Source organism: Lissotriton vulgaris, chromosome 8 (genome assembly GCF_964263255.1).
Source record: "Lissotriton vulgaris chromosome 8, aLisVul1.2, whole genome shotgun sequence".
Taxonomy (NCBI): domain Eukaryota; kingdom Metazoa; phylum Chordata; class Amphibia; order Caudata; family Salamandridae; genus Lissotriton; species Lissotriton vulgaris.
The window spans coordinates 1,267,968,893-1,267,983,327 of NC_141696.1; the positions used below are offsets into that span (position 1 = coordinate 1,267,968,893).

The 14,435-nt window shown below is 44.1% G+C and overlaps 1 protein-coding gene across 4 annotated transcripts in view; it reads left to right on the plus strand.

Moving 5' to 3' along the window:
• SPATA13 (spermatogenesis associated 13) overlaps positions 1 to 14,435 on the plus strand; it is a 132,977-nt gene that overhangs the window by 99,309 nt on the left and 19,233 nt on the right. For all 4 annotated transcript variants that reach the window (XR_015299351.1, XR_015299352.1, XM_086935189.1 and 1 more), the window contains 3 exons: positions 2,982 to 3,167; positions 6,662 to 6,841; positions 7,795 to 8,027. Coding sequence is in view for 2 of the 4 variants with exons in the window: in XM_086935189.1 (XP_086791315.1) it covers positions 2,982 to 3,167; positions 6,662 to 6,841; positions 7,795 to 8,027 (599 nt within the window). In the remaining 2 variants the exon portion in view is untranslated. The remainder of the gene's footprint in view (positions 1 to 2,981; positions 3,168 to 6,661; positions 6,842 to 7,794; positions 8,028 to 14,435) is intronic.

Sequence of the window (14,435 nt, forward strand, 5' to 3'; positions counted from 1 at the left end):
CCATAAACGCATACGTGGACAGCAAGCGTGATGCTTCTGTAAGGCTTCAGATGTCAAATTATATTAAAATAGCCACAGCTGCCCTCGTAGGCATTGTTTCCACTCTTACAGCTACATTTCATGAAGTCCCAATAATCTGCTCACACAGAGCTTGACTAGAGCCCATTATAATACAAAGGAAGTTCTGTAGATCATCCCTCGCCCCAAGGCATCATTTGACCCTATTGACAGTCATTGAACCAGAAGTTTATAATTAATCAGCGTTACACACTTTATCAATCAAACAAGCGTTGAACATGAGGTCAAACCCAGATCATTGGTCCACTGAGACCCAGGCTTGGCTTACTTTTTGTGAGGCAAGGAATGGTTCACAACAAAGATACAACTTCTGACTTCAAATCTGTTGTTCACTTGCTGTTTTCAAACAACTTGCTGCCACTGTTGAAAGGGGCGTGCTCACTGTATGTGTTCATACTTCATTATGATGTGCTTTCCTTTATTAACTAAAGCATATTAACTAAAGAATACAAAAAAGTGGTGGATGGAATGCTCAAATTAATCTCAGTCACTGGTAATTACTTGGGCCGCAACCCAATCCATCGTTATTCACTGAGCCACTTGGAATCAAGCGGTACCATTCTAAAGAGCCCATAAGAAGCGCGAATCCTGTCCTGTGTTGTTTTATATTCTGGTTCAGGAAGCTCCTGGCCCAGCAGTTTGGGCTGGACTGTTCCCATGGGGAGCAGGGTCAAGACTGATTTGCGTATGGCTGGTTCCAAACTGAGGTGGCATGGTGGGCAGAAAACAATGGATTGGGATGCGGCCCGAGTGATTGCCAGTGGCTGAGATCAATTCGAGCATTCTATCCATCACCTTGTTGTTTTGCATTCCTTTATTCACTTCCAGAATCCAGCATCTTCCGACAGTCACCCGCTGCCACCGAGTGGATGCACTTGTGTTCATCATTAGCAATATTACTGAGTGCGGGTGCCCCCGGCGCCTGGCACAGATGGGGATTTTCATGAGCAGTAAATTTTCTTTGACCCAGAATCGGAATCTCATTCGCAGATTAGGATTTCAGAGGATTACTTGCTTAGTTTTGCTGCACACCAAATACAGGCATAATTTGTAAAGCTTCAGGAAAATGCTTTGTATCTTGTAAATAGAATTGTTGAAAGCTAACAAGAACTCTCATTAGAAAGCAAGTGTATTCTTTCCAATACATGTGTGGGTGGAATAAATGAATCATTCTAAAGGGGAGGGATGGAATAAATGTTGCTGGCACATGTATAGAGCGCATTGCGCACTCTGCCTTTAGTGCTTAAACGGTACACCACTTCCCGAGTGCAGCCCTCCGCTCTCTTTTGTCTCTAAATCTACAATTAAAATATGGCACAAGCACACATGCAGAGGCATCTGTCATTCAAAGTGCTGCAAAGCAAGCAAGCGAATGTGCAGGCGCAAACTTCACATGCATGCAGTATAACAAAAAGGAAAATACAGACAACTAAAACTCCCTTCAGTTTCAGCAAAATGCCACAGAACAGTGTAAACTGAGGTAATCTCCCATTGCACTACTAGGGTACTTATTAAACTATTACCTGTAGATGGTTTGCCTGAAGTACTTTGTAATGTCAACACGATCTTAACGAGGATGAACTGGTTAACTCCCTTCCAAGAGCAGTCACATGGTCCCTCTTGAGGTCGCTGGGCCCACCAACTTCAAAGAGTGTGCTTTTACAATGTTTCAGAACAACAACAAAAACAATGTTTCAGAACCAAAAAAAGTCCTAGTGCAGCTACCATTGTGCCAAGGGAATACAGTTAAATAGGGCAGTACAACCAGTGCTGTGAGCATTACAGAAACGCACATCAGCCAAACACACTTTAGCTAATAGTGGCTACCTCCAATGCCCCTGCAGATGACATCCACCCAATCTACTGACACTATAACACAAACTACAGGTGGAAGCAAACTATGACTCTTGAGAACGTACAGACTTGACCTCCTGGAGACCAAATCACAACGTCTCCAGAAGAAAACTGTAGACAACAATACCACACATTATTGTAGACAAAGCCAACCCATCCGCCCCCAGCAACCATTTTAAACCTACTTGAAGGTTACTACAGCACGTTATTCATCGGTAAGTAGTGGCGTCCGACATGTCACTGAAGACAGAAATAATGGTCATTTGAGTTACTGAACACCAATGATGAACAATGCAATGGAGGCGCAACAGCAGTTGGAACCAAAGTATGCTGGCAACCCCCATAACTCATACTCAGTTATTATCCAGTTTTGTACTTTGGACAAGCATTCTTTACTTGTGAGCATATAGCTAATATCTAGAGGAACCTATGATTATTAAGTGCTAGGTTAAGACACACAAATTATTTTTTCTGCAAAACTATGGTTAGCTGACACAATGCAGAGGAAGAATCCTGACACGACTAAGAACCAGCAACCCAAGAGGTTGAAAAGCAGAGTTAGGCCAACCCTCACAACATAGTTCATTTCCAAAGCTGAAATATGTGCATCAACAAGCCATCGTCCGAGCACGCAGTGATACTGAAGAAACATCAAAACAACACATAGATTAGTGAAATCCCATAGCCTGCATTTACAATACACCAACATTATTCAATGATGTTTTCGATGATGTGCCACCTCCAATTGTGGGAAAAGTTCATTGTAGCGGTTTAATACTACTACTGTGCTATTTGTGGCATTTAGGCACTATAACAGAAAATAGAATAAATAAACTATGTAAGGATCAAAGGGAAGGGGGTGGTGGAGGCTAATCCTGATTTGCATTATTTTTACACCATAAATTAACCGATGTACTCAATAATATAAACATTAAGACCAAATAAATTGCGACTATTTAACAAAAAAAGCCTCAATTGAATTCAGTGATTGTGTGTATGTGTGCCTATGTGTGCGCGGTCACTCATCTCTATTTTCTGTTTACTTGCAGTTGCGTGTCAATCAGGATGATGGTCTAGAAAGTTCAAGCAGCAGTCAGGATGGGGACCATGACACCGAAGTGAGCAAGCACCGCCTTAAGAATGCAGAGAACAAAGATCAGATGCGGACAAACGTCATACAGGAAATAATGAACACAGAGCGAGTCTACATCAAGCACCTTAAGGACATCTGTGATGTAAGCATCCAGGCATCCGTAGAATAATATTAATTTGGAAAAAAGATTTTTATCTCTTTAGAGGGTATTATGAATAACTGAGGGTCGCAAATGTAGAACGTGTGCCCAGAAGGTCCAGCTCTGTACGGGTGTACAGGATAATCACGGACTATGTAAATGAGTTCCAATTGTATTAATTGCATATATAGTTTTCTTATGCTGGTATCCTGATAATCTAGCATAGCTCCAGTTTGGTTCCAACTTTGGTTGGACACCCTTGACATACACCATTGTGGAATAATCTGAGTCCTGCCCATATTCATTGATTCACCTCGACATACCGCCCATTGATGAAAGGGCCAGGTCCTTTGCTTTCTCAGATTCAGGCCGCATGTTGAATGGCCTTGATTTATGTTTTATCAACCGTACGTTTCAGATATGGTTCTCTTAATCGCTTCATATTGGCATCTTAGCAATAAAGGAATTGCTCAATCTCCATTTGGAAATGTATAGATTGCAGGGTCAGACTGGGGCAGAACACAGGCCTATGCACCAATATAATATTGTCCTCCATTAGCAAATTAGTTATCTACAAATGTGACCCACTCTTGAAATTGGGGTCGTTTCGAACGTGTAAAGATATGCTATAGAGGTGTTTTGGAAGGCATGGGGGTCTGCATGTATTTGTGCTAGCTGCAGGCAATGTTTGTGGTACTATCAAAGTAATCCACAGTAAAAACTGGTCGACAAAACCATAAAACAGGCCCAAAACAGCCACAATAAAACCAGGCGCACACACTGACTTATCAGACCATTCCTTCGGGCACTGCCTGATTGCCCTATAGGCCGGTCCCACCCTGACTGATTGGCACCAATATCAATGCATTGTGAACCCGGTATGATTTATAGTGTATGCCCCATAACCTGCAGCTATTGAATTTTGATTGATGCTGTCTAGCACTACAATGCACACGGGAATACTGTAAACAATGCTGCAAATACGTGTTTTCTTGTGCGCTTATGCAAATGACAGGATGGCTAGATATGTCTGACGCTTCTCCGAAATGATTGCACAATATAAAAGACGGCAAAGGATATTGCAAAACTTAGCCTATTCACAGACACTGAAATCTGAAATGCGTCTGAAAATCCCGATCTTGCATTGAAGTGAAAGAGGAACTATGCAAATTATTTGTATTTCAAAAGAAATAACATAATTGCATTTTACTACTATTATAGTCTGTCACCAACCATTACTTTCCTTTACTCTATCCATAGCGCTGGTGTTCATGGTCATCTAGGTGTTTCTTAACAGAACCAGCGTTACCTATTAGAACAAGTGTTGACAAAGCCAATAGGTCGCACCTTTGAGGCCTGTTGGCTTTGCCAAAGTCTGTTAGCAATGCTGTACACCATCCTTGATGCTGGCAGCATCATTTTGTAGGTGTGTACACCATGCATGTGCACACCTAGGGAATAATGCAGTTGATGATATATTCTTTTTATTTACCAATCTAATTTGGTAAAAGACAAGTAGAACTAAAGCTTTTTTTTGTTTTTAAAGCAGGTGGGGAATGCAATATAGTGGGCGGGGGAGTAGAAACAATGTAGGTTGCAAAGCTATGCCGAGGGCCATGGGGTAAAGAATCAACATGGAGGGTGTGGGTGAGGAGAAGCAACACGGAGGGCAGGCAGAAGTTTACAGCCTGATGAGAGCAATGTGGTGCCTGAGGAGGAGAAAAGAAATATTCAGCTGACTAAGAGCTACCTGGAGCTGAGGGAGAAGCATACGAGAAAGAAAGCAGTGCAAGGGGAGAAGCGCAGGAGGGCCAGCACATAACCGGTTGGGGGTAGAAGCACATGGGCGAGAGAGAGCAGCATGTAGCATGGTGGAGGGGTGAAGAGAAGTACACGAGGGATACAGCTAGAAAACACATGCACTCTCACAGAGTGTTTCACCAAAAATAAAAAGGTAGTGCTTGTAATATAACTGTGGAAGGGCACAAGTAATGAGGCCTTGCTCCAGTGGCAGGACAAACCGAAGAAGAGCAATGAAAACCCACACAAGCTAACAAATGAAAAGCACGTGACTGAGAGTGACGTTACAGCCAAACAATGGTATGCAATGGGCAGTCTCCAAGCCCACTGTAAATTGACAATAGGTCTTTTGTCAAACAGATGGCTTACGCTGTCTGGTAGGTAAGACCTAAAAATTGGGGAGAAATCCCAGCAGATGGTGCTGGTAATTAGTCAGCCACACTTGGATCAGACTTAGGCTAACCCTGCCAGATCTTCAGAGGAGAAATTAACCTGTCTGGAGTTCTTCCAGTGTTCCGAGTAGGCAAGTCTGCCTCAGTTTCACAATACATCTTACAGAGTGGCGCCTCAGCCACTTGTAACTAAATGTGCCCTTCCAAGGAATGAGGAAAGACTTATCTTGGTCTTTCTGTTAAGGGCAGTATCTGACTCTGTTCTGTTTGCCATTTTCTTCTACTTTGAAGAAAGCCTAAACGTACCTCTGTCCACAGCTTTCCTGGTACACAGCCCTGATTTTTAGCTATAACAATACTTTTTTTTTATCAAATCGCAACTGTGCAGCATAAAATCTGCAGTGAACAAACGCACATAGGTAATCTTTTACTCATTAGAACATTTTTATCCGTGCGTTTGCCATTGGGAAATGTGTATTTCTTATTGAAAAATTTGCGAAGTACCTTCCAAATGGATGATATAATAAGGACATTGACTTTTGCTGGAGGCAATTTGGGTCTCCAATGGAGTATGAGAAAAAAAAACACAAAATAAAAATAATACTGCAGTTTACATTACTTACCTAGCCACATTTATTTATTTATTTATTTATTTATTTTGAAAGTTTTATAGAGCACGAACAAGATCCTTGCGGATATCAGAGCGCTTTACAGTGCATAAAGTTCTTTATACATACATTGAAGGCAGGTCATAAAACTATCACATATCGCTAAATAAAGGGAAGATATAAAGCCTAGGTGGTCACTTGTTATAAAAAAAAAAGGTATGTAATGGGACAATTATGAGAAGTTACCTCCAACAGCTTTACAGACCCTTTTAACTTTAGGGAGAAGAGAAGCATTAATCCACCCTTAGCGCTACCTGCCGGCGTTGGACGAGCAGGCGAACAATATGATTTAAAACCATCTAGCCAGAAATTGCTCTCCCACTCCCATGTCTAGTTAGGCTTAAGTGTCAGGAGGCGAGAGTAATCTTCAAGTCGCAGACATTAGTTCAGTTTACAAATGTTTGTTGTCCAAACCATGTGCGTCTGGGTAACATAAACTGCTCAGTGGAAGACTGTATGCGCCATCTAAAATGGACTGTAGGATTGTTATTATGATATATTTAATCATTTTATCTATCATGTTCCACAGACCGCACTGTGCTCTTTTTAAAAATCAGTGATGTGCATGATGTTACTTGAAATTATTATTTTTCTATCCAAGCTTGTTCATTAATTTCTCTATTTTTTTCCCCTGTAGGGCTATATCCGTCAATGCAAAAAACATACTGTCATGTTCACTGAGGCCCAATTAAACACCATTTTTGGAAACATTGAAGATATTTATAAGTTCCAGCGGAAGTTTTTGAAGGACCTCGAGAAGCAATACAACAAAGAAGAACCTCACTTGAGTGAAATCGGAACCTGCTTCCTCCAACACGTAGGTCTATTGCTGCTTATTTTTTCCCCCGCTTCCTCACAGTACAGCAGGGGTTGTTCAATTATTAAATGAGCGCCTACCACAGGGGATAAGAGGCCATTCTTTCTGACCCAGTCCCTGCACTGCATATCTCCCACTCATAAGGTGGTGCCCATGTAGGGTGCTGCATTTTAAAGTATGGCTGGGAGTGCAACTATGAGCTTCAACAATTTTTAGGACTGGGATTGAAGTCCATTGCCTGTGATGTAGTGTATTTGGGCCACCTCAACAGTGTGTAGAGTCTGGACCGTCCCCCTCCCTCGCATGGGCCTTCACGTTCTCCCCGGTGGTGAGAGAGGCCACAGCTCGCGCCCATACTGCTCTGTTACAGCGAGCAGGGCTCTGTCCCGCCTGTACGCTTCTTTGTGTGCATTAGCAGGAGGCTGCCTCACCACCATAGGAACACGACATGCACCTCCAGTTTGCACTCTGCTATTAGTGCATGTGCTTGCATGTGATTGTGCTCTCTTCTTCCTGCCTTAAAAAAGTCTCTTGGGTAAAAAGTAATCTGTTTTTCATTTATTGATGTATTTATTTTCGTATGTACTCAAATCATTCGTTAAACAAGGGTGCCTCCCAAAAATCTATTTGAAACTAATAACACTAAAATGTTCGCATCTAATAATTATGTGGCTTTCTATCAATAAATTCAGTTTTAAAGAAATCACGTTTCACTGTTGAGTGTTTGCACCTGTTTTATGATGCTAAGCAGCAACTACATTGATGCTGGAGGTGATTATTCTGTGGAATGGGATGTTGCAGCCAGGATTCTTTCATCACATGGGCAAATACTGTTTTATTGACTCTATTCAATCCAGCTGGAACAGAACATCAAGTTCCTGGGTTGTAACATTGTAATCAGTGTCGCTCAGATATCATTTCTGAAGTTTAGTCTGTCTTTTATTCCCTTGCAGCAAGAAGGGTTTGACATCTACTCCGAGTACTGCAACAACCACCCCGGCGCCTGCGTCGAGCTGTCGAAGCTGATGAAGCAGGGCAAATACCGCCACTTCTTCGAGGCCTGCCGGCTGCTGCAGCAGATGATCGATATCGCGATCGATGGCTTCCTGCTCACTCCGGTGCAAAAGATCTGTAAATACCCCCTGCAGCTGGGAGAGCTGCTGAAGTACACCACCCCAGAGCACAGGTGAGAGCTGCCTCCCTGTGTCCATTGTGGTACCTGGGGTCTCTGCCCCTGGGGCTGTGAATGGGAGTTCTCTTCAGTGGAGCCTTGCACGTGGCAACTCAGATAGGATGTGATAGGAGAAGGCGTGTGTGAGGAACTCACAAAAGCGGGATTTCCGTGATCCACACTCCATTCAACTAAATTGGATTGCATTTAATGCAGAAGGTTTATTTTTGCGATTGAGGCACTTGGGCTGAAAGTATTTAATCCCTTAACAATGGTTAGACCAATTGGTGCTCGAGTCTGTCTAAAATACACAAATGAGAAAGCTGTCAAACATTTACAAAGAAGTCCACAGAAGAGACCCTTACAGCGACACAAGTCCAAATAGAGACCGTGTACACGTAGCGAGCGTTTATTTATAAAATGTTTCCATATTCACGAGCAGGTGCCATCACAGTAGAGAGGTAGAGGTCAGAGGTCAAGTGCACAACATACAGGTCGTGGTGACTGTTGTGCAATGGGGCAGTATTCCTTAATTGCAAGTCGTAATTTGCGATCCGCTATTAAGGAATATTAAGGAATCACAGATAATATTGCGATTCCTACATACATTCCATTTTGCGAGTCCTTAATAGCGATTCGTAAAAAATCGCTATTAAGGACTCGCAAAATGGGTTTTTCATACATATGCCCCTATATTCTGAATTGTAACCCTATTACCCTGGGTTCACCCATCCTTCTACCTCTAACTGTTTAACTGCAAAAAAAAACTGCACTACTAGTGCATTATGGTTTTGGAAATTCTGCATATATTTTGTTTGTGATTCAGGATTTGAGAACTCGAAAAAAACTAGAACATTTTGTGGTTGTAAATGTAACTTGCCATTGCAAAAGTCTGTGAAAGAGACACGCAGAGACTATTGTGCTCTAATACATATATTGGGCAAATTTGCTGCCTGTTTTCTGAATCAGAAGTCAGCTATTTCTACCTTCATTCACCTGCTTAGTTATAATTTTATCTATACCGATTGCACATTACAGCTCACCGTGAATCGGTTTCAGAGCTCCATTTGTGATATATCATATGTTCCACTTATCAACAAAAGTCACAATATTCTGTTGAATTTAAATTGACAATGTGAGTTATCAACAGTTAAACGTGCTGGTCAGGGGACAATTTCAGCCATCCTTTTTCTGCTTCTTTTCACCCCTTTTCGGGACAAAGCACTGAAGCAAGAATATTTTTTTCTGTTTCCAAAGATCAGTAATTTAGAATTGGCAAGCAGCCTGACAGATAACCTGCTCTGAGCAGCGCCCACACAATCGCAGTGCTGTGCCACACACTGCAAGGCTTTCAGTTGCTGTGGTATTTCTTCTATGCTCCTGTTTGTTTCGCAGTGATTGGTTGCTGGCCATGCCCTGCCCTAAACTCTAGTCTGAAAATGCGCCTCCTCACCACAGTCTTCTCATGTGGAATGCGGGGTCTAGGAGTTCCCCTAATCTGCTCACTTGTGTGTGGTAAACGCACAACAGAACCACTGTTCAGCCATGTTCTCAGCCCAGCAGGGTGATCCTTTTTTTTCATCACTTTTTTTCTTCTTCTCAGAGTGACAAATTGTCTGCATCAAGGGTCAGAAAACAAGTTCTTTTCTTTGGGGACTGGCTCTTTTGCCCCCAATGTCCAAGCACTGCCTTTACAAACCACTCAGAAAGAGCTCTCGCTAATTAAGAAATAAGGTTCTTTTGAAAGGTTTTAAACAGGGAAAAGTTACAGAAATTGAAGAAAATTGCTGAGAGGATTCTTCTGTGTTGCTCCTTGTTCTCACTTCAGGGAACTTTATATTCTGGAAAGTCTGGCATATTTAACTAAATGGAATCCACCTTTAAAATGAGAACACGATTGCACAGTTACTGTTGATATCAGTAACCACCACATTTGTCTTTCACGTTCTGAGCCTAGCCACCCAGTATTACATCTTGAATACAGAGCACACCAACATTTACATCAGATCGGGCCAGTGGGGCTCACTGCCTTTTGAGCAGCAGCACCATGTCCAGTGTCTTGTAGCATTAATTACAGAAAGGCGGGGTCACACTGGCATTTTAAGTGATGAAAATACCTCTTTCATGGTGAACACTGGTAAAATAAGGTAGCCCAGGATGACTCGTGTACTTATTACAAAGAGGTGTGTGTAATCTGTTCGTCCCAGGTTGGAATTAACATTAAATAGTTGCAGGTTTGCTGCAGCAGCACTGCGTGGAACCTGCAGATCACAGCTCATATGCTTGCAAGAATAAGGCCATATAGACTAGTCCCACAGGTTATGGCTATGCTGCAAATATGTCTGGAACCTGCAAAGCATATGTTTGAATGCCTGGAGCACCTTTTGTAGTCTAGTTTTGCCGCTTCCCCCCCCCTGCCGATCATATCTGCCTTGACTATCTGAATAAGGTACTGCGCCGCAGTCCCCCAAGCCCATGGTTCGATCCCGCTGTGGGGATTTAATTCTTTGGTTTGTGTTGCCTTGTTATTTGGTTGCTTTCAATTTGTTTACTCTATTTGCCGTAAATGATTTCCCCCCCACTTTTAACATTTAATTTTGTTGTATTACTGTAATTGTTAATTTGTTTGGTCAAGCTTTGCCATTGCGGACGCCAACTCTCCCTCCTTTTCTGCCGCTTCCCGCTCCTTCCCTCCCTCCTCCTGCGCCCCCCTACTCCCACCTCCAAGGACCATGTATGGATGCCGCTGCGCGTCCCTGTGAGCAGCCCTTGACCTTCGTGGTCTAGTTTCGCCTCTTCCCCGATGCCAATGATATCTACCTTGGCTACATGATTAAGGTGCTGCATTTCAGGCCCCAAGCCCCCTGGTCGATCCTGCTGTGGGATCTCAATTTTTGCTTTTTTTGCCTTGTTTAGTTGCCTTCAGTTTATTTGCCCGATTTGCCTTGCCCACAATTAGTTGTCCCACTTTTAACATTTCATTTAATTGTAAGCTACTGTAATTGTTTATTTGTTTGGTTGCATGTTGCCAATGCAGACACCGATACTCCTGACTTCTCTGCCGCTTTCCACCCTCCCGTTTCCCTGCTGGCCTCTCCCGTGACTATGTATGGAGGCCACTGCGTGGCCCCTGTGAGCAGCCCTTAACCATCATGGCCTAGTTTTGACGTTTCCCTGCTGCCGATTATGTGTGACTTGGCTACCTGTTTACGGTACTGCGCCGCAGCCCCCGAGCCCCTGGTTCGGTCCCGCTGTAGGGATTTCATTCTTTGGTTTGTTTTGCCTTATTTAGTTGCCTTCAGTTTATTTGCCTTGTCCTAAATTATTTTCCCACCACTTTTAACATCTAATTTTATTGTAAGTTACTGAAATTGTTAATTTGTTTGGTCGTGCATTGCCATTGCGGACGCTAATTCTCCTGCGTTTTCTGATGCTTCCCGCCCTCCCTGCCATTCCCTCCTGCCTCCCAGGACTGCTTATGGAGGCCACTAGACCACTGGCATGCCGAAGGCAAGTCTGTTTGTGACCGTCCGCGCCTGGACCTCACCCAGAGCTAGGACCACTGGATCTTCCACTCCACGTAACTACACCACCACAGCACCATGCCTGACCCAGCTTCTGCAACTTGATCCTGGACATCTTCGCCCCGCTCACAATTGACTCTGAGCACCAGATCTTCCTTGGGGACTTCAATTTCCACCTTGACGACCCTGGCGATGCCAACACCATGACCTCCTGGCGAGCATGAACAACATCGGCCACAAGAAGCTTGTCCCCTACCCTACCCACATCACAGGATACATGCTTGACCCCCTTCTCTCCTCCAGCAACAGAGTCCTATACACCCACAACTCTCAACTCACCTGGTCTGCCCACTACATCGTCGACTTCACTGTTGCAGGACCCACCCGCTTCGGCACCGTACCACCCAGATCCAAGTGCAGAGACTGTAAAAAGATATGAGAAGGCCAGTGGAAGAATGCTGTTTGCTCCCACCTCCAAGACTCTAGACACGAACCAGGACAAGCAGCAAAAACACCTTTCCCAATGGATCACAAAATGTGCTGATAACATTGCCCCGCCAAGACAGCCAATGTCAGAGGTCCAGTCAAAAGAGGAACCTGGTTTAACGAGGAACTGCACTTCACCAAATGCAACTGCAGGCAGCTAGAAAGGAAGTGGCACATCAGCAAGAATACAGAAGACCACACTTCCTTTAGGACTGCTCTCAACCAATACCTCCACCTCCCAAAAGAAATAAAAAAGAACGCTCTGGCAGACCACATTGCAGCCAGCAGAAACCACACCAAGGAAATCTTCACCATCATGAGGGAGTTCTCCAATCCCACAGCCACTGAGCATGACATCACACCCTCCCAAGAACTGCAACAGTCTTGCTGACTTCTTCCACAACAAGATCCCAGCTATTTATGAAAATTGCGAACACCAACCCTCTGCCACAGACAGCTTCAACCAGCTAACAACCTCGAACACAGATCCCAAACACCTACTCACCCGCTGGGACTCCCTCACCACATAAGGCATTACTTCCATCATGAACTCTGTGCACTTGGGTGCACCCAAGGACCCATGCCACCACCTCGTCCTCAACCTCGGAAGCAAGACAATCGGCAACGAGTTCAGGAGGGTCCTGAATACCTCTATCACTGTGGCCTCCTCCTTGAAAAATGGAACCTTGCTGAAGTGAGACCCTTTTTGTAGAACCAGTCAGCTAACCCAGCCAAACCAAAGAACTGTCGGGCCATCTCTCTGCTCCCCTATCCAGTATTAGTCCTGAGGAAAATGATCAACCAACAACTCCGACACATACAAGAACACAACCTCCTGGACCCCTCTCAATCCGGATTTCGAGCTAACCACAGCATCGATACAGCCCTGATCGCAGCCATCAATGGCATCCGCGCCCTCCTGGACCATAGAAAAATGGCAGCCCTCATCCTCCTACACTTCTCTGTCCTGTTTGACACCATCTGAAATCACATCCTGATCAACAGACTTCCCCACATAGGGATCCAGCGAGACACCCTCAGATGTATCACCTCATACCTCACCTGCAGAACTCAGAGGATCCCTCTCCCACCGTTCACCTTGGAGCCAACGAAGAACATTGCGGAGTTCCCTAAGGATCATCCCTCAGCTTCACCCGCTCTAACACCTACATGACGCACCTGCTTAACACCATCAGGTCACACGGAATCAACATCTTATCCTATGCAGAGGACACCCAGCTCTTCCTCTCATTGTCCGAAGATTCCTTTTCCATCAAAGCAAACTTACACAAATGCATGATGAACATTAAGGACTGCATAAAGGACAACTGTCTCAAATTCAACACGGACAAGAAGGAAGTCCTCATCTTTGGGAACAACACCTCGCCATGGACTATGGAAACACACTCTACGTAGGAATCACTGCACACCTCATGACAAGACTCCAGACTATTCAAAACTCAGTGGCAAGACTCATCCTCGACCTCCCCAGAATGACCCACATCACACTCCATCTCAAGTAACTACACTCGCCCCCAATTCAGAAGATATGCCAGTTCCAGATGCTGACCCACGCCTACAAGGCCTTGCACAACAAAGGTCCTGCATACATCCACAAACTCCTGACCTTCCACCAACCAACCAGACACCTTCGTTCCGCCTCCCTCTCCATCGCAGACACCATCGGGTCCACCAAACCAACAGCGGAGAGCTCTTACTCTCGCACCTGGCAACCCAGGCTTGGAATGACTTCCCCCTGCACCTCAGGACCGCACCGTCACTCCAGCAATTCAGGAATCAACTCCAGACCTGGATGTTTGAATGATCATACCACCACATAGCAGCATAATTCTCTAGCGCCTGGAGACCCTCATGGGTGATTTTCTGTGCTTTATAAATGTTTTATTGATTGGTAGATTTGAACTCCATCGTTCAATAAATTCACTTTTGTATTGTTTCTCGTGCTCATGGTTATTTTTAGCACTTATTGAAGAAATCAATCTGCATAAGTACATTACATGCAAACGTGACATAGATGCTATTTCCTTACATGTTAAACAGGATCCAACATAACTGGCTGGCCTTTGTTGCTTTACACATCATCACACACATTTTCTTCACATGTGCTGTAATTTTATAATGTAAAACTGTCTGGTTTCTCCATTTATTGACTTTACACCTTGCCGACATACAGAAGACCACTCAGACACAAAGAGCTGACACCAGCCCTGCGTATAGACTTGCAGACCTCCCTGTGAAGCCTGCTGGTGCTGACTGCTGTGGGATGGCCCTGTAGAACACCACATCCTGTTGTTCACAGGTCTAGTGTAGCACTTCTCTGCAAGACCTCATAAAGAGATTACACAAATGTCTTTGCAGATCTCACAGAACTGCAGATCAGTGCATCATTTTT